Below are 21,891 nucleotides of genomic sequence, written 5' to 3'. Positions count from 1 at the left end.
TACGTATATCAAGAATGACGTGTGCTTTCTTTGCAGTCTTTAAAATGAGTTCAATACTTTGAACTTTGCTACTATCATAATAAATTATACAACTTGCAATTATAATATATGACCTTATTTTTATAACAAATAAATTAGGAAAATTCCGTGAGGGTTGTCGTGTACCATCACAGGACCTTATAAAGCGCAATCCGTCCGCCGTTGGCGTCGATTGGCAACCGTTAATGAAAACTAGATCAACTACTATAAATACACCAGAGTACAGAAAGAGACCAGGTGAGAAACGCTCTATATTGCCGAGAAAAGTGTTGTTTCTTCGAGACAAAGCACCGACTTACAAGAGTGCTATTACAATGGCAAAAGTTCATAAGTTGGTTTCTAATTGCTTTTCTGTTCAACTTCTTTTCCTTATTTGGCCCCCTTAGATTATTACGTTTTCCTAAATTTAATGAGATGGCTCGTAAGTAAAAATCTTGTTACTGAGACTGCTTAAAAAGTAGGAAAGTGGCTGAAATCATTATATTGAGATAATATGTGGCTATATCGAATACAACAAAAAATTTTTCTAAAAAAGATGATATTAATTTTAAATGAGAATACTAATCAGACCATCTAGTATATGATTCCAATTTTTGACAACTAGCGAATTTAAACAAACGATTTTTTTGGTTGTAAATTTATTTATCAAAGACAAATAATGTCCTACTTAATTTTCATTAGTTGCCAAATAAGCTGTTCAATAAAAACAAGCTGGTCAGAATAATAAGAGTGTTTAGAAGTAAATCGACTGTCTTTACATGTACTCCAATTCCTCTCACGATCAGCTTTTTACCTACTTAACTAATAGGTGCCTTGACGCATATTAACTAATAAACTATGTGACCCTTAAGAAGCTATTCGAAAAACACAAACAAAAACATAAAATATAAACCAACGCTTTAAACAAAATTAAAGCAGAGATAATATCAAAAATAATTCAAAAACTTGGGCCACGTTTAGTGCAAAATCTGTCAGTTAAATTTTTATATTTATAAATAGAAAATCTACGGTTTCGTTTTAATTCAAATTTGTCTCCTGCCATCCCCCGATGGTACTATTTCTAGGTCTACCCGTTGTCAAGGAGGCTCTGTAGAAGACAAATTTACACCAACACGTCCATAGTTTCTCGGTATAAAATAAAACTATATATACCGCAGTATGGTTAGAACGCCCTCTAACGGGGAATAAGTGAAGTTTCTCTTTTATATTTATGAAACTTTAGAAAATAATAAAATCATAAATTTTAACATCATAAAGCTATTTTGTTTTTCTGAAACTATATACAAGTACTCTGCTTTAGTATTTTTTCTAAACAGTCTTATTATTATGTACCAGATTTAGCCATGCGACTCACACTCCCTCTAAGGGGAAAATTGACTCATCCCAGATACCTAGGGTATCAAAAGGATTGAGCTCTGGTGGGACTCTTTCCATTTTATCAAGCCCTAGGTGACTTGGAATACAGGTGGGTCTTCCAAAAATGTTCGTACACTTCTGGCCGTCGCGAGTAGTACAGCTTTCTGCATGGTCTTGTAAAGATGTTCATTTAGACCCAGCTTTTTGATGTTTTCTATGAGGTTCTTCGGAATGACTCCAGTAGTAGAAAGAACAATAGGTATTTTCTGGGTACTTTCCATTCTCCAGCAGATTATTGTTGTTAGGTATGGCCACATCTATTAATGTTGTTTGCGTAGTAAGTTTATTAACTAGTATGAGATCCGGTCTATTATGTACCACTCATTGGTCTGTGAGCACAGTCCGATCCCAGTATAGCTTGTAGTTGTCGTTTTCAAGGATTCTATCAGGGACGTATTGATAATAAGGGAGATGGTCGGTCTGGAGGAGTCCAAGTTTTCTAGCTAGTTCCTGGTGAAGAATCTTTCCTGCTGAGTCATGGCGTTCTTTATACTCAGTTCTGACAAACGCCTGGCAGCCCCCGGTAAGATGTTGGATGGATTCTTGGGCTTGACATCCATATCGGCATTTGTCGTTTTGGACTTGAGGATCTTTGACAATATACTTCAGGTAATTTATAATTGGAATCACTTGATCCTGAATGGCAAGTATGAAATCTTCCGTCTCGGGAAACACCTTTCCTGACGTCAACCAATAGTTCGACGCTGAATTGTCGACATGTTCTTGGCTAATCTCATTCAGATGCCGCCCATGCAGAGGCTTACCCATCCAGGTGCGCAGTTTTTCTTCATTAGATTGGTGGTTTATGTGCATTTCTTGTTCCCTCAGTTTAAGCGGTGTTGTGTCATCTACTGCGCATATTGCGCGATGTAAAGTAGATATCTCAGCCTGCGCCTGAAAATAAGTTCTTAGATTAGTAACTTGTTTATCCAGTTGCTGACCTATGTCCATAAGTCTTCTTCCTCCTAAGTATCTCGATAATGTTCTCTCTGCTGCACTGCGTGGATGATGTTTTTGTGCCTTTGTTAGAAGTGTTCTTGCTTTTCGCTGAAGATTCTCAATATCCGTTTTTGACCACTTTATAATAACAAATGAGTAGCTAAGCGCGGAAAAGGCGTATGTATTCAATCAATGCCTTAAACAAATTTTTACTATTAAGATATGACCGATTTAGCTGTCTCACTCTTCGTACGAACTCAGAAGTTAGTTCGGTTTTCATTTGTTTATGATCAATGTTCCGTGGTTGCTTTACTCCGAGATATTTATATATGTCATTTTTACCCATGGCCTCGATGTTTTGGCCATCTTGCATATCGAAACCTCCGGGCTGAACCTTTCCCGTGACTAGATTTAGAATACGGCACTTGTCTAATCCAAATTGCATACGGATGTCATTTGAAAATGTTTCTACAGTTTTCAGTATCTGATCTAGGTGGTTTTGACTGGAAGCCATTAGTTTCAAATCATCCAAATACAACAGACGATTAAGCTTCGCCACCGCATTGTTGTTATTTTTGATGCTAAAACCTGAGTTACTGGAGTTCAGTAGCTGAGATAGTGGGTTCATCGCTAGGCAGAACCAAAGTGGACTAAACGAGTCCCCCTGAAAAGCCCCCGGTTAATTGGGATATCTTCAGTTTCGATATTGTTTTCACCAGCTGTTTGAAGGTGAATTTTAGTCTTCCACTTCGTCATAATATGCTTTAAAAAGGTCACTATATTATCATCTCTTTAATATATGTTCAGTATATCTATAAGCCATCCATGCGACACTGAATCAAAAGCTTTCTTGTAATCGATGAAAGCAGTAAGGAGATTTCGTTTTTTGATATATGCTTGGTTAGAAATGAGTGAGTTGATGAAAAGTTGTTCTATGCAACCTATGGAACCCTTAGCGCATCCTTTTTGTTGAGGCTGAAATAATGTGATTAATAAATATTGACAAACACTCATGAACACTCCAGAACTTCTATATCCAGAAGTTTTGAACTCCGTCAAGTCCAGGGGATTTCCAGTTGTGAAGCTCTTTGATAGTATTCGAGACTTCTTCAGTGGTGAAGGGTTCATAAGGAATATGATTGTAATCGTTATTATGTATACACCTACAACTATTATTATTAGTGATTTCAATAACCACACTACATTCTGGGGTTATAGAGAAACCAATAGATTTGGAGAAAAAGTGGAAAGCTGGGCTGAAAAATCTAAAAACAAATATATAAATAGTTTTTTTAAAATAAATATCATCATCATATATCATACATCTCCAAGTGGAGCAAAGGACACCTTGCGGTGTTTCAAGTAGCATGAGGAATGATGGTGAGGTTGCTAGTCCCACGCATAAAAATAAATATAGTTTTTAATAAAATACACAAAATAAAAAAACTAGAGTTGCAGCCATCTCAAAAAAAAGTTATGGGCCTTTAAAAAAATGCATTTTGAGATTATGTACACTCAACTCTTTTTTTGTAAAAATCGTAACTATGCGTGTGAATAACGTTCACATAGAATGTAAAAAATGAATTTGATCTATTTTGATGTCTATAAAATAGTAGTCCAGAAAGCCACTGCGCATCCGCTAGGAAAAATATTCTAATTCGGATTTTTTGCACAGTCTTACTCAAAAAGGACCCCTTTTAACAAATTTGCATGTTGCCACGACCAAAAGTTGGTCAAAAATTTTTTAAACGTTTTTTTTTGTTTTTTTCCTAAAATTATTTTTTTTTTTCATGGAACAAAATTTTTTTAGGTTTTTTGGATCATTCCAAACAGAAAAGGTCTTTAGTGACTTTTCTCTAAAAGTGATAGTTTTTGACATATAAATCGGCCATTTTTAACCCTCAAAAACTATGTGAAAAACTGAAAATTTGAATGTTGCCAAGGTAAATAGATATTCTTTAAACATCAATTGATGAAATGCCGAAGAGTTTTTTGCGATACAATATTCAAAACTCCTTTGTTTTTTAATTGCTAATCAAGCGTGCGCGACACTATTTTCCACCGTTGCATGTGTATACAGATATGGTGCAAATGAAAGAAATAAATTAGTTATTTCGTAAATCGGCGACTTTAAGGAAAAATCCCGAAACAGGTCGATTTTTATTTTTAAATTATGATATTGTGGCATATATGTTATACTAGTGACGTCATCCATCTGGGCGTGATGGCGTAATCGATGATTTTTTTTAAATGAGAATAGGGGTCGTGTGCTAGGTCATTTGAAAGGTTCTTCAATTCTCTATTCAGTAATATAAACATTTACACAATTATTTATACAGGGTGTCCAATAATTTAATTCTTTGTCAATTTATCAAATAATTTAATTTAATAAAAATTTTTTGGACACCTTGTATAATTAATTACCTATGTAAATGTTTATATTACTGAATAGAGAATTGAAAAAACTTTCAAATGAGCTGTCACATGACCCCTATTCTCATTTAAAAAATTATCGATTACGTCATCACGCCCAGATGGATGATGTCACTAGTGTACCATATATGCCACAATATCATAATTTAAAAATAAAAATCGACCTGTTTCGAGATTTTTCTTCGCGCACGCCTGATTAGCAATTAAAAAACAAAGGAGTTTTGAATATTGTATTGCAAAAAACTCTTCGGCATTTGATCAATCGATGTTTAAAGAATATCTACTTACCTTGGCAACATTCAAATTTTCAGTTTTTCACATAGTTTTTGAGGGTTAAACATGGCCAATTTGGCAATTTTTCAATTTTTAATCGCTTATATGTCAAAAACTATTAACTTTAGAGAAAAGTCACTAAAGACCTTTTCTGTTTGGAATGATCCAAAAAACCTAAAAAAATTTTGTTGCATGCAAAAAAGTAATGTTAGGAAAAAAACAAAAAAAAAACGTTTAAAAAATTTTTGACCAACTTTTGGTCCTGGCAACATGCAAATTTGTTAAAAGGGGTCCTTTTTGAGTAAGATTGTGCAAAAAATCCGAATTAGAATATTTTTTCCTAGCGGATGCGCAGTGGCTTTCTGGACTATAGGGATAATCAATTTTTCGGATTTTTGAAGGTGGCGCACCTTACAGAAATATCTGAAATAAATTATAAATATACTTTTTGACAACATACACAAATTAAAAAAAAATAGACCTGCAGCCATCCCAAAGTTATACGTTAAAAAAAATGCATTTCGAGGTTTTATGTACACTCAGCCTACGGATATACAAAAAAAATAGACATGTTTTGTAAAAGCCTCAACTATGCATGTGAATTTTTTGGAATTTTTAAATTAATTGTATCCTACCTAAAAACGAATAAATGACGTTTTTGATGGTGGGGGAGAGGGCTGGAGGATTAAAATTGAGCTGAGTCCTATTTTTTAATCACATAGAACAGTGGTTCCCAAAGTTTTTTAGTTCGCGGCGCACTTAATAAACTAGAATTTTTCCGCGGCGCCCTGAGTCAAAATATTGATTTAACGTCTAACTTTAACTGTAGTTAATACGGTTTCTGTTGCAGTTGATATGGTTAGGTTAATTTAATAATAATGAAACATACTTTAAATTCACAAACAATTTATTGAAAAAATAATTACAGTAATTAATGGGATAAATGAGCTTGTTCTTGTGCATTACACAACTTTTCAAATCTCGGAATCAAACTGGACACAGCTACCCTCATTTCTTGTTCCACGTTAATATTCGCACGGTATTTACTTTTTATTACAGCGACCGCCGAAAACCCAGCTTCGCACAAATAGGATGTTGCAAATGGAATTAAGATGCGCAGAGCTTTACCACTCAGCAGCGGATATTCATCTTTTACTGATATCCAAAAATCAGTTAGTTCCGTGCAGCCAAACTTTGTCTTCAACGTATTGTCGCAAGCCAAATCAATGAGATTTTCTTCTTCTAAAGAAGTAAATTCAGAAGGAGCTTCCGCTCTAAATGGATCTTGAATCCATGCGAACTGGTCGATATTATCAGCTTGAAAGTATTTTTCGAATCATTTGATAAGCTCTGATAAGTGATCCGCAAAAATAGATTTAATATTGCAAGAGATATTAACTTCATTGGAGATAATAAACTCCTGCAACAAGGGACAACAATCATTGATATTATTATCATTAATTTTTCTCTTCCATACTTCTAATTTTTTTCTGAAAGCTGAAATCTTCTCCGCCAATTTTAAAATGTGCGTGTTGCGGCCTTGCAGGGAGAGATTCAACGCATTTAACTTTTCAAAGATATCACATAACTATGCTAGTTGAATCAAAAAATCCGTTTCTACAAAGTACTTGGCATACTGGTGTTTTTCTTCTTCAAGAAAAATGTACATTTCTTGCCGTAATTAGAACGTACGAGACAAAAAATTACCACGAGAGAGCCATCGTGAGTGGCAGTAGTATAACAGAGACGTGTGTTCTGCACCCATATCCTCACACATTTTTTTTGAAAAACCTTGCTTTCACCTGCCTAGTTTTTATATAATTTACCACAGTTACCACACGTTCTAAGACCAAATTTAGTGAAGGACTCAGATTCTTTGATGCAAGCGCTTCTCTATGAATGATGCAATGGGTCCATACTGAATCCGGAGCTTTGTTTCGAACAAGCGCCTGTAATCCTCCATAACGGCCAGACATTGAACGACCACCATCAGTGCAAACACCAACGCACTTTGTCCACTCCAAATTGTTTTCAACCACAAATGTATTCAGGATCTCGAACAAGTCTTGCGCCTTTGTACTTGCAGTGATTTTTTTACAAAACAGAAGATCCTCCACAATGGTATTATCATCCAAGAACCTTATGTAACAAATCAATTGTGCATCTTTACTAGAATCTGTTGCCTTATCCAACTGTAACGCAAATTCACTTTCTTTTATTTTTTCAATTATTTGATCATTAAGATCCTCCGCCATACGCTGAATTCTGCGACTGATGGTGTTGTTAGATAAAGGCACCGCTGAAAGAAGTTTTCCCGCAGATTCTCCGATCATAATGTTTACCAAATCTGCAGCAGCCGGTAGAATTAATTGTTCTGCGATTATGTGGGGCTTTTTACAACTTTATTTGCAACTTTATACGCAACCTTGTATGATGCCAGCAAAGCATTTTTAGGTATCGACAAATGCTTGGAAAAGTTACCTTTTTGTTGCTTCAAATCATTTAACCTCCTGGTAAAAAAGCTACGAGGTTTGTCAGCAAAGTTTGGATGATTGGCTTCCAAGTGGCGTTGTAACTTATTTGGAAGCATGCATTCTGGAGCCAAAAGTTTCAGGCACAATACACATTGTGGTCTCTCTTCATCATTGACGTTTGTTGATGTAAAGCCAAAATCCAAATAGCTGTCATCATATTTACGGTATTTTCGTTTCTTCACGACTCTACCACTAGTTTGTGGTGCATCCACTTTATTTTTAAACCACCTTGTTTATATAAATTCAAAAACTTTTCCATTTTTACAGCAACTTTTGTACACAAGTAGGTGAAACAACCCTGTTTATATTCACACTGATAAATGAAACGATGCGAACAGTATGAAACTACAAATTCAACTAACTAAAATTTAGATAAGTAAAAATTCATAGTTTTAAAATGTGCACGTGCAAAGAGACGATTGTATTTGCCGACCGGCAGTGATTTATTGCCTGTCGGTCCGAAGTCAATTTACAGTAGTAAGAGAATTGTTTCGTGGAATTTAAAATATCGAGGATATATTGTCGGCATCAAATAAAATTACTAATAACTGAACTCGTTTATCATGGGAAACATTTTTATATAGGTATATTTTAAAAGTTAAAAAGTTGTCATAACAACTTTAGTTTAATGTTTAATACTTAAGGGTAATTATGTGATTATGTCTAATATTGGAAGAAAACTTTCGCGGCGCCCCTGTAGTCGAGCCACGGCGCCCCAGGGCGCCGCGGCGCACAGTTTGGGAAGCACTGACATAGAACATAAGAAAATAAAAAAATAAATTTTGGGAGTGAGGGCATGTAGAGTTTAACAGTTTCTCTACATGCATTTCAATTAAAAAGCCGTAGTATAATATTGACATATATTTTTTAGTTTTAGGTTAAGTGACAAAATCACACTAATTCCATTCTACGGGGGAGGAAAAGGACAATCTCTTCAAATTATAGAAAAGTCAGACGGCTCGGTTCATACATCCATAATTAAGACGCCAACAAAAGATGAAGAAGATGAAAGCACGGGTATAGACAACATAATTGACACATCTGAGCTAGAAAATCCACCCCTTCCATCAAAATTCGATTTAGAAGATTTCGGAAGGAATATAAAAAATATACAAAGCTATGCTCAAAAGATAATATCGTTACAAGAAATTCTCAAACAGAAAGGAAAATTAAGTCCAGCTCAAGAAGCAGCGTATAAAGAAAATATGGACAGCTTAAGTTCCTCTGCCTTAAAATTGGCTGAAATACAAGAAAAAAGCAATCCCATCGGACTAGAAAACAGAGAAGGTATAAGTGCTTGGCTGGAAAACAAGAAAAATTCAAACAACAAAAATAAAAACAAGAAGAAGGAAGAAGATAGGAAAAAAGACGAAGAGAAAAAACGAAAAGTTGATGAAGAAAAAAGAAAAGAGGAGCAAAAACGAAAACAAGAAAAATTAGAAGCAGAAAAGGAAAAAGAAAAGGAAGGTGAAAAGGAAGAAGGCAACCAAGGAGAAAAAGAAGAGGGAGAAAAAGAGGAAGAAGGTGACGGCGATACCATTGGAATCGGTTTACCCACAGATGATGCTTCTGTGGCTGAAGCCAGACCCGTTGGACTAGCGGTAGCAGGTAAATAGATTATACAGAGTGGGCCAAAGAAAACAGTCCACCTCGATATTTGGCAGTATTTATTAGATTTTAAGGAAATAAAGAAACAGGTCAGTTTTTGGTCTAAGGGGGACACATTTTTACGGTACATACATCTGCTATTTGTCAACCCCCTCCCTTCCATTTCCCCACCCCTTATCTTTAAATAGGGAATTGGGGTCGTGTGCTACCTCATTTGAAAGATTATTCAATTCTCTATTCATTAATATTAACATTGACATAATTATTTATACAGGGTGTCCAAGAAAAATTATTTTGAATTAAATTAATTGACACAAAAAGAAGAGTGTATGCAATTTATTTAACTCAAAATACATTCTAGTACTGACAGAAAACAGAGAAAAATATTTATTTGACAAATAAATATTGTTTTTCGCTTAAATTCAATATTAACCTACCAAAAGGCAGATGGGTGGCAGCTTGAACATTGAAATTGAGCGAAAAGCAATGTTTATTTACCAAAAAACATTTTTTTTCTGTTTTGTGACAGCAGTAGAATGTACATATTTTGAATTAAATAAATTACATACATTCTTCTTTTTGTGTCAATTAATTTAATTAAAATATTTTTTCTTGGACATCCTGTATATATAATTATGTTAATGTTTATATTACTGAATAGAAAATCGAATAACCTTTTAAATGAGCTTGCACACGACCCCTATTCCCTATTTAAAAATAAGGGGTGGGGGAAGTGGAAGGGAGGGGGTTGACAAATGGCAAATGTATGTACCCTAAAAATGTGTCCCCCTTAGATCAAAAATCGACCTGTTTCGTCATTTCCTTAAAATCCAATAAATACTGCCAAATATCGAGGTGGACTATTTTCTTTGGCCCACTCTGTATATGTATTTAATATTAAAAATATATTTTATTTGTTTTCAAATTTCTACCGCTTAGCATCCCTAAATTTTCATCCACTGCTATAAGCCTTGTTTCTGGGTGTACATCTTCATCTAGGTCCCGTGATTAATATTCTTAACAGATTCTTCGGTATTCTCGAGTTTGTAATTTTTTGCCCCTTTTGTCGTCTTTGATTCATCCATATATCACGCATAATATTTTCTCTCTTTCATCTCCCATGTTTTCTGAATTTTTGTTTAATTTCCGCTGTTGCATACGTACAATATGATCGGTCTTATGACAGATTTATAAACCCTACCTTTGGCTTGTTTTTCTTGATATACCTTTGTGTTTTAATATATCATTAGACCCTTCTACTTTCTCTGCTGATTTTGCTTGGGATTTGTCTCGATTAATCATTTTTATTATTGATGTTTGCCCCCAGATCATTTAAATATTCTGTTCAATGTAATTCATATGTTACCTGTTCGAGCAATTACTATGAAATCTTTGACCATGTGGAAGTTCTTCTTCTTGTTGTTTTTATGTAGACATGATTCTGTCCATTTTTCAATGTGGGTCCAGTAAATCGTCGTTCCATCGTTTTCATGGTCTGTCCACTGATCGTCTTCCTATTTGGGAACCGCCTCTCGGTCTGTCTTTACTACTCTATTTGTTGTCATTCGGCTTATGAGGTCATTTCATTCTATTCTTCTGTTTCTTACCCAGATGATAATGTTCTCCATCTTGCATCTCCGTCGGATCACTGTATTTCTAGCTCTGTCCCATAGTGTTTTACCATCGATTTTTCTAAGGGTTTTCACCTCTGCTGTTGCTAACACTGTTTTTGTTTTCTCTTGAGTTTCCGTAGCTAGATAGACCCTCCAGTTCTAATGTATATCTTGGTCGATCTGCTGTTAAAAATGTTGTCTTTTGTGGGGGAACTAACATGTTAAACTTTCTGGTGGCTATATTTAATTGGTCCAGTATACGATGTAAAGCATCTTCACTATGCGTCGTAATTATTTTAAGTTGTTTTACTCCATTTGGTATCATTTATTAGTTCTTATTTTTTTTTTATTTCATCCAAGATCAAGTTGAATAATAGAGGGCTCAGAGAATTTCCTTGTCTTATTCCGTTACATGCTTTAATTGGGTCAGTTAGTTCTTCCTCTACTTTTACTTATATTGTGTGTTGCTTTGACAGATATTTTCGATCTTTTTCTTCTTTAAGTACCATCTCCGCGACAGAGGTTGGCAATCATCATAGCTATTCGGACTTTCATAGCTCTCAGGTTGCTCAGCCACGATATTCTGTGTCTCTATGCTTCTTTTTCCTTGAATCTTTCCCTCAGAATACAAAACTGAAAATTTACAAAGAAGCAATTAGACCAGTAGCACCATATGGCGCTGAAGTAATATGTCTGACACAGAAAGAGGAAGAAATATTGAGGATCCTAGAAAGGAAAATAATTCGGAGGATAGCAGAACCACTAAGCTTAGGTAATAATGAATTTAGAAAACTCATAAACCACGAAGTGATGAATATAGATAGAAATTAAACACTGCGATGAATACAAGTACCTGGGCATGAAGATAACTCAAGATGGAACACTCGATGCTGCTATAAAAGACAGAAACATGCAGGGTAGAAAAGCCATATCCATGATGAACGGCATTCTGTGGGACCAGACAATATCTAAAGCGAACAAACAGCTCATATACAATAGCATACTTAAAAGTATAATCACATATGGCAGTGAAGTTTGGCCACTGAAACAAAGAGCGCAGAAAATGTTACTAGTAACAGAAATGGACTTCTGGAGAAGAGCAGCAGGCAAATCAAGAAGAGATCGGATACCGAACGAGAGAATACGAGAAATGATGGGAGTAACACATACAATACTTGATGACATAAAAACAAAACAATTGGTATGGTACGGCCATGTACAGAGAATGCCAGATGACAGGATCCCTAAACAGATTTTGGCATGGACACCACAAGGGAGAAGAAAAAGAGGAAGGCCGAGAAGAAGCTGGAGGGAGGGAATTGAAAAAGAACTAGAGGAAAGAGAAATCCCTCCAGGTCTATGGTTAAACAGAGAAGAATGGCGGTTAGGAGTCGGAAGGCGTCGGAGAACGCTGTAAACCGATAGTAGTAGTATAAACCACGAAGTAAGAGAACTTCTGAACGGAGAAGACATCTTCAGATTTATCAAGGCACAGAGACTCAGATGGATGGGACGTATAGAAAGGAGGAATCCAGAAGCCGTTATAAAGAAAATTTCCAAATGGAGACCCTGGATCAGGCAGACCATGAGAAAGATGGGAGAACCAGATAGTCGAGGACCTTAAGAAGATGGGAGTCAGAGAATGGGTAACCAGAAGCAAAAACAGGAACGAATGGAGGAAAATTGTAGAAGATGCCAAGTCACACACCCAATTGTAAAACCAAAATGTTAATGCGGATTGATTCACCGCGACAAACGAATCGGAAGAGCCCAAAGAGGGCGTCAATCACTCTGCTAGGAGTGTAGATGCCATGATGATGATATCCCTTACGTACAATAAGTTGATAATTTTCTTTAATTTAACCCTATCAAATGCCTTCTTAAGGTCTACGAAACATAAATATGCCGGTTTGTTGTATTCTAAAGATTTCTCTTGCACTTGCCTCATTGTAGATATGTTACAGTTCAAGTTGATTCTCAGTTAGAGTTGACTCCAACTAGTTGGAGTCAACTCCAACTGAAACGAGCAGTACAAGTTGATTTTAAAAATTTAAATCAACTTTTACTAGTTGGAGTTGACTCTTCCTGGATCGATTCAGTAAATGTTGATTATACGAGAATCTCAAGTGCATTTTTGATGAGTGTGCGTTTCTTTGTTTTGACCGTTTCAACAACTTATTAGTACAGTCTGTAACGTCGCCCCCGTTAGGTAAATTATTCTGATTCGATTTTTTGCACAAACTTACTCAAAGAAATACATCCGTATAACAATCCTTATAACAAATACACAGGGTGTCACGCGGTACCGCGGTCGAAAAATTGTTTAACCAATTTCAGTAAAGTCAGCCAGTAAAGGGACTCTTTATCGAACGAGTCTGATATTACGAGCAGAGGAACAGACGCGTTCGATAAAGAGTATTCAGGTGGTGCGTACAAAATTGTATCGTCAATCATAAAAAACATTAACACTTACTTACAACTTTGAGGAAATTTTTTTAATTTTAGACGAAATAAAAAATTCGTATGACAGTAATGACAGTAATGACAGATGACTTTTGCATGATAGCCGATTTTGCTGTTTAATCGATAGTTATCAATACTGTATACCTACCTAATTACTAAATCTGTAAAGTTTTGATTTATTTTGTATGAATATAATTGCGAAACACTACAGAATTTTACTTTTTGACATAAATTTTATTAATATGTAATAAGATAAATTTTGTACAATATTTTTAATAATTAAAGTAAATAAATTTTAATTTCACTCAAATAAATAATCTATTGCTGCCATTGACCACTTACATTCAATCTCGGTTAATTTGATTAATAATCGCGGCAGGTAAAGCAACATTCTTCTTTCAATACAACAAAGTCTTACTTTACTGCCGAAAATGAGGAAAAATGAGTACAATAATGAATGATTTTAGTGACGTTTGGCGATAAACAATGACTAAACAAATTCGTAAAAATACACACACCGGCAAAATTAGCCGAACACCTTAAAAATGGGACATGTTTGATGTCTCGAGTTTCCTAAATCACTGATCCGATTTGAGTGATTCTTTTAGTAGGTTATATCATTATTATTTAAGAATATCGTTGTAATAATATTGTTGCTAGACAGGTAAATATCATTTTATACCGGGTGTACAAATCATGCTGTTTTTTTCTTAAAGTTTGGAACACCCTGTGGAATATTCTAGCACATGTAAAATATTAAAATTAATACTCGATTGTAGATTTAGGCTTTCTTAACATTTTTCTTTTTGATTCATTTACTTATGTGAGATAATAAAAAGTTATGTGCGTTAACAACTATCCATGTTTTTCATCAATAAATTCTCATAGTAGGGGAGGAAACGATACTAAATTTGCAGTTACTCGAGCTTTATGGGAACCTATTGGATTGTGAAGAGTATGTGCTAAAATCAGAAAAAGGTTAAGTTACATTTTCCACAAAGTGGGGGCTTTTTCATTTTTTAATGTAATTTTCCATTTGAAACAATCATTTCTCTCCGATTATAGCGCTATCTATCCATAATTAGAAAAAATGTGTCGAATAACAGTTGCTTATTTTTACGGAAAGAATCCAAATCTGCAATAAAAATTGGGGGCTCCTATTTAGGATTTTAAATTAAATCCCCCACCCCACCTCCGTAGAGGTTCGTGACAACCCACGGAGAGGGGAGGGGGGTAAATTAAACTTTTTAAATACGAACCCTGCGATATTTCGCGAAATGAACATCAGATCGTAAAACTGCAAAATACACCTATTCAATATTTTTCAAAAATCTACCGAATGGCACCAAACACGACCCCGACGGAGGTGGGCTGGGGGGTTACTTTAAAATCTTAAATAGGAAACATCTTTACAAACTGCAAATTTAGCATACTTTCCTCCCCTACTATGAGGATTTGTTGATAAAAAACATGGCTAGTTGTTAAAGCACATAACTTTTTTATATTCCAACATAAGCAAAGGAATCAAAAAAGAAAATGTTAAGAAAGCCCAAGTCTACAATCGATTTTTAATTTATTTTAAAATATTATATATACTAGAATATTCCACAGGGTGTTCCGAACTTTAAGAAAAAAACACAGTATGATTGTAACTCCCGGTTTAAAATGACATGTACCTGTCTAGCAACAATATTATTACACCGATATTCTTAACTAATAAGGCTATAACTTACTAAAAGAATCACTCAAAGCGGACAACAGGTTTAGGAAATTCGAGACATCAAACATGTCCCATTTTTAAGGTGTTCGGCTAATTTTGCCGGTGTGTGTAATTTTTTCACTTCGTACAATTTTTTTTAGATCCGTTGGGCCTATTTTTCTCTAAAATTGACTGTTATCGAGTTATTAACGACTTAAAATTTGAAAAACGCCAAAATAACCATTTTCAAGGTTTGATAACTCGGTTAAAGATAATTATTGTGAAAGTCGAGCGAGCGGCCGTGGAGTAACGGCATAATCGCTGGCCTCATACGCCAGTTCACGTGGGTTCGAGCCCTGCTAAAGTCAAACCATTTTCATTTCCAATCATGGAAATGGGCTAGTGTACATCGACACTAGTTACTTGAAACAGGGTTAAAGATGTAATTAGCGCCGGAACTGTCCGAAAGGCAAAAATGCCATACGATACTATATATTATGAAAATCAGAATCTAAAAAAATCAAAGATTAAACCTACCTCTATAAGATCCTGAAGAAATTTTTGTCATTATTTCATTAATAAGATATTATTTTTAATTATCAACAATGAGCGCTAACCGTGTATTGAGGCGGCCGTCAATGTGAGTGCGAGTGAGATTCACCATTGGACGGCTGGAATGGTGCATCTCTTTAGCAATCACCATTGACATCCGCCTAATACGCACTTAGCGCTCATTGTTAATAATTAAAGATAAAGCTTAGTAATAAAATAGTGACAAAAATTTCTGCTGGATCTTGTAGAGGGGGCTATAAACTTTGATTTGGTCACTTTCTGACCTTCATAATAATGGATTTTAACCGAGTTATTAAGCCTTGAAAATGGCTATTTTCGCATTTTTCAAATTTTAAATCGCGTATAACTCGACAACAATCAATTTTAGAGAAAAATCACAAAATACCTTCTTTTGCTCAGAATAACCCAAATGATCTAAAAAAATTGTTCGAAGTGAAAAAATTATTTTTGTGGATTTGTCTAAAAAAAACTGTTTACAATTTATCGATCAAGGTACTGCCTTGCACCCAGTAGATTTGTTATATGGACCTCTTTTTGAGTAAGTTTGTGCAGAAAATTCGAATCGGAGTAATTTACCCAACGATGGCGACGCTACAGCCTAGACTAATTTGAACATATTCAATAACATTTAATTTCTAGAATCGGCTGTTTGTGTGAAGCAGAATCAACTTTTACTAAATGGCATTGGGAAGAGTATACTTTTCCTAGTTGGAGTCTACTTTTACTAGTAAATGTTGAATATAAATCTTCATTTTATATTTATAATCAACTTTTACTGAAACCAGCCGTTAGAGTTGACTCCAACTAGTTGGAGTCAACTCCAACTGGATAATCAACTTGAACTGTAACAGATATAACGTCGGTCCATGATCTTTCCGACCCAAAACCTTGTTTTTCTGCTAGTGTTATAATTTCATTTAGTTTGTTTGTTATCACTTTGGCTGGTAATTTTAGTGTTGTGTTTAATAAATTAATTCTTCTGTAATTCTCTAGGTCCGATTTGTCTCCCTTTTTGAAGAGAGGTTTTAGGATTCTTGATCTCCATTCTTGTGGTATTCTGTTTTATTCTATCATTTTTTGGATTAGTTTTAATAGTTGTTTCATCAGATCTAGTCCTCCATACTTAAGGAGTCCGTTAGGTATTTTATCCTCTCCTGGTGATTTTCTATTTTTTAATTTTCTTATGCTTCTTTTACCTCTTCCTCCTCAATGTTTATTTCTTCGTTTATCGTCACTTCGGGTGTCGGTGGTTCATTATCGCCATATTAAGCAAATAGGGATCGAAAGTAGTCTGTCCATGTTTTTTTCTGAACCTATTTCATTTTTATTAGTTCGAACATCTCTATTCTTTGTCCTCTGATTATTCTCCATATTTCTTTTCTGTTCCGTAGAAGTTTTGTTCCATCTGTTTTGAGAAGCTCTATCAGTGTGTCCTTGTTATTTGTCTGACTAAAGTATTCGTTTCATTTCTGATTTTTTTTTAGTGGTTGTATGACTCTCACAATGTGTTCTTAAATGATTATTTTATTTTTTAGGTGAAGGTGGCGTAGCTGCCAGTAAACCAATAGCTACCGCCGTAGTAGGTCCAGGAGGATTAGCAATAGCCAGACCAGTAGGAACTGCAATAGCAGGAGTAGATCCAGCGCAAGCATTGATACCAATTCATGCGGAGAACTATGTTTTAGGTTCGAAACCAAAAGGGGGTCACACTGAAACGGCTAATGAATATCTAAGCAAACTGATCACTAAATTTCATCAAAACTAGTAGATATAGAATTTGTGATAAACATATTTTAAAGACTTGTGATGAAAATACTTTCAGTATTCAATATTGATACAGTTTTTAATAGGTTTAGTACAACGTTTTAAGTATGTAAATTACCTTTAAAAAACTTCCTTAAAAACTACCATATCCTTCTATTAGTGTCGATTTGTCATCAAGTGTTAGCGATCGTTATAATTATCCTTACTTTATTGGCAGCAACGAGGAAAATCCATAAAAAACGTTTACCCTAACAATATTTACATTCCAATAATATATACAATATAGGTATCTTCTTTCTTTTTCTTCCCTGCTTGGCTGTCTTTAGCAACCGCCAACCATTTGGCTGGACCCTGGTTATGTGGTCAATCAGTTTAAGTGTGTCACGATGTATTTTCTTCACTCTGTTTCCCTGGTTTTAAGTCCCCAGTGTACGCAATGAACAAAGATACGACCTATTTCGGACCCTACTTTAAAGTAAAGAACTCGGAAAAGAAGTCCAGTAAGAAGAAAAATATCCTGGCTTCATAAGCTACGAAAATGGTTTAGCTGGACTACCTCCGGCCTCTTTATTGCAGAAATCAACAAAGTCAAAATAGCCATGATAGTTTCCAATATCTTAACGGATAGAGACAATAAGAAAAAAATTCATTTTTCCAAAGAAGATGAGTAACATATACGAAGAACAATAAATGAAATTAACAAACGAAGAACAATAATAAATATAAAACGTGTTCTATAACTAAAAATAACGAAAATATTTTTTACTTAAAGATTTTGTCAGTCTTGGTTTAAGGAAAATCAATAAAAAAAATCAATCAAGCCTTTAAGGTTATTATAGGCTTGTAGAGTAGAGCTGTGTAATGTTATGGCAGAACTGAGCATACCGAAGAAACTAATAATTAAGCTCACAGAACCTTATATAGACGTATCCAAAAGTGCAATTAGGATTTAAGGAAAACTCGATTTTATTTACAATTAACAGTGGTTCTCAAACAGGGAAATACATTCGAGTCCTCTTTAACATTGCTTTATAGAGCACCGTGCGACAAATAAACGAAACATGGAGGATGTAAATCTCAAACTGAGAACCCATTGAAAATTGCTGAAAGAAGAATTATTGGAAGCAGATATGGACGAGTTAAAGATAACATCACCGATGGAAAACCCAAGAATGAGATAATATTGCAGCCTATTTACGTGCTCTATTTTTATATAAGGGTGTAATTTTTTTCCGAGAATCTAAAAGCTCTAATAATCATGAGGGAATATAACAAAGGTTAGATATAATTAACAGTAATATCATAAAAATATATAGATTTTCTTCACAAGTCTGAAATTTTAATTGTTATTTAAGCATGGCCATAAAAACTTACCCTATTTATTATATGTTTATTTAATAATAATAATAAAACAAATATTTTGTAAAGACTTTGTATTATTTTTTGTTAACGGTTTGGTTTACATCAAAAATGCATATATCCGAGAATCCACAAACTTTTTTATGTTAAAAAAATAATGCAGTTTTTACGTTAATAAATTTTTATCGTAGCCTATATAATGCTCGTATGCTCGCATGCTCGTATGCTCGTACTGTACTTATATTTACTACGAACTGAAAGAAAAATTGAAGGTAGTTATTGGAAGGTAATGAAACTTTAAGTCAATTTGAGTTGTCGATGCTGACTCTGCAACAAAACTTTGATTCTCACGTCCCTGGCAGATCAAAGCCGCATAATGTTTAAATATAAAATAACTAGCAAATACTGGATACTGCAGTTAATACTCAATGGAAAATCGACAGAAAAGGGGGACTTGACAGGAAGAAACATTCATGGCTTCGAAAGCTTAGTCAATGTACTGGCTTATCAGCAAATGAATTGATAGATACTGGCTTATCAGCAAATTAATTGATAGATAGGTTTAGAAGGAAACAAAATTAATCAGTATATTCTGATTAGTTATAGCCTAGATAGCCTAAACTAGCCTGATAGCATAGGAAATCGAAGAATCAAGTTAAGATGCCTTCTGTCACCAATTGGAGTAGGTTTCTTGTAGCCTTACCTAGAGAGAAGAGAAAGTTTAATGCTAAGATAAAAAAGAAAAGAAAAGGAGTGTTCAGACACAATATTGGTAAGTCCTGTCTACATGAATGCTGCAATGATATTGAACTCAGAATGTTGGACTTTGCAACATGAAATAATAATCTTATTAAATGAACGATGTTTCATAATAAAAGTATTCATTAACGATACTTACTTACTTTCCGTGTCCGGAACACCAACAACTTTAAATCCAGTATTTCCATAGGTTGCCCACATAGATGGCCCTGTCATTTGCTATAATTAAGTCTTCTTCTGTGCAGGTCTCTCTCATCTCTGTGCATGATAGTAGATGCCGTCTGGTCTGAACCGCGCCACAGTAGTCGCAGGTATCGTCCTCCTGGTATCTCCATTTTTTCAGGTTACTAGCACAACGTGAAACGCCGGTTCTTAGTCTGTATAGCGCTTTCCAAGTCTGATACGGTAAATTGTGTCCAGCAGCCATTTCCCCTGAGGGAGGAAAATGTGTCGCGGTAGCTGACGCTTGGCATAGGTGTATTCTGCGCGTCTCTGGCGCTTCGGGGATGGATCTTGATGTTTTCAGGAAGCTTTTCCGACATCTTAGTCTGCTTGGCTGAGTTTGGTGGTCATATAAGGGGTGTCTTCGGTCCGTCTCCTGCTTTTTTCGTTCTACCTCTGACGTGACCTTCCTCCCGATAGGTGGTGGAGCAATCCCAGCTATGGGGTATACCTCTTTGATAGGTATCGGTTTCAGGCAACCCGATATTATACGAACCGTTTCATTTAGAGCCACTTCCACGTTCTTTGCGTGAGCAGAGTTTTCCCATACTGGTGCTCCAAACTCCGCGGCCGAAAAACGTAATGCTAAGGCAGAAGTGCGGAGAGTGTGTGGTTGTGCTCCCCATTTTGTATTAGTTAGCTTGCGGATGATATTATTTCTGGCACTTACTTTCTTCTTGACATCTTGACAGTGGTATCGGTAAGACAGAGTTCTTTTGGCGTCTCGTGTTCCAGCATCTGACCACGCCATTCCACCTCCAGCGGCATTCGGGCATGGTTGTTTCTAAGGTGGAAAGCACATACCTGGGTTTTTGTGGGATTGGGTTTCAAATGGTATTTATCGTAGTATAGAGCTAAGTCTCCCAGGGCATCTGTCAGTTTCACTTCGACTTCATTGAATGTTCTTCCCTGGGCTGCCACAGCTGTATTAGCAGCGTAAATAAATTGCCTTGTTTGTTGGGTATGGGTTGGTCGTTGGTGTATATGTTGTATAGAATCGGCGCGAGGACACTTCCCTGTGGTAGCCCATTTTTTTGGTCCCTCCACCGACTGTTCTTGGACTGAAGCGTTACGTAGAAGCGTCTATTCTGGATGAGACATTTCACTAACTTTGTTAGTCGGAAATCCTTTGTAGTTTCGTAGAGTTTTGCGAGTAGCCGTTGATGGTTAACTGCGTCATAGGCGGCAGTTAGGTCTATGAATGCTACTCCTGTTATTTATTTCCGTTCAAAACCATCTTCAATATGTTGGATGAGATTAAGATTTTGACTGCAGCAGCACTTTCCGGGTCTGAATCCTGCTTGTTCTGGAATAATTTTAGTCTCCACATATTCAGCGATCCGGTTCAGTACCATTCTTTCAAATGCCTTGAAAAGGTGGCACAAAAGAGATACAGGTCTAAAACTCTTTTTGTATCCTCCGGATCCTTCCCTGGTTTTAAGAGGGCTACCACTCTAGCTTTCCTCCAGATTTTGGAGATTCGTAATGTACGGATGCAGCAATTCGTCATTTTTACGAACCACTCTACGGTTTTTAGTCCAAAGTTCTTTATTTGTTCTGTTCGTATGTCGTCCAGGCCAGCCGCTAGCCTGACGATGAAAACGAGAGATTAAATTGCTCAAATTTTGATCAATCCAAGACGTGACAGTAGCATTATCGATGTTAGAAATCTACAGAACCTGGACGCAGAGTATAAACATTTACTGGTGCTACTTCGGTATGCGGTCTACGGCAGAGTTTCTAGTTTGGTATGCGGTCTACCGTCTGATATGCGATCTACGGCAGTTTAGCTGATTCGGCATGCGGTCTACGTACAAAAACAAATTAGGGAAACTATTACAAACTTTTTATTTATTATTTATATTTATACTTTACTTTACTTGTCATACTTGTGCTTTACTTCACACTTCACGTGTTATTCTGTCTAAATCCCGAACCGAGGATTAGCGGCGTGTAATTTGGGTTGCCTATATAAACTTGAATCAACGAAATGGGCCTTGGGTGTTAATTTAAAACGCGGAAAAGACCGTTTAGTGATAATAAAAAGGGTGGGTTGTGATTGCGCGCAGCGGTCAAATACCTCCTGCCCTGCGGTTCTCTCACTCTAATACCCGTAAGTTGGGTTTGGACCGAAGGGTTAGGTCTTCCTCCTTTCAGGCAAAAACCGATATTTACTGCGGTTGCATGATATTTAATA

The 21,891-nt window shown here is 35.7% G+C and overlaps 1 protein-coding gene across 1 annotated transcript in view; it reads left to right on the top strand.

Moving 5' to 3' along the window:
* Nucleotides 1-18,781, top strand: part of LOC114326460 (uncharacterized) — a 73,342-nt gene extending 54,561 nt beyond the window's left edge. Inside the window, exons 5-6 of the mRNA XM_050656123.1 lie at nt 8,506-9,242; nt 17,126-18,781. Coding sequence (XP_050512080.1) covers nt 8,506-9,242; nt 17,126-17,355 — 967 coding nt within the window. The 3' untranslated portion in view covers nt 17,356-18,781. The remainder of the gene's footprint in view (nt 1-8,505; nt 9,243-17,125) is intronic.
* The last annotated feature ends 3,110 nt before the right edge of the window (nt 18,782-21,891 follow it).

This window comes from Diabrotica virgifera, chromosome 7 (genome assembly GCF_917563875.1).
Source record: "Diabrotica virgifera virgifera chromosome 7, PGI_DIABVI_V3a".
Taxonomy (NCBI): Eukaryota; Metazoa; Arthropoda; class Insecta; order Coleoptera; family Chrysomelidae; genus Diabrotica; species Diabrotica virgifera.
The sequence above is the reverse complement of the archived record's forward strand: the minus strand, read 5'-3'. Positions and strand labels throughout refer to the sequence as shown.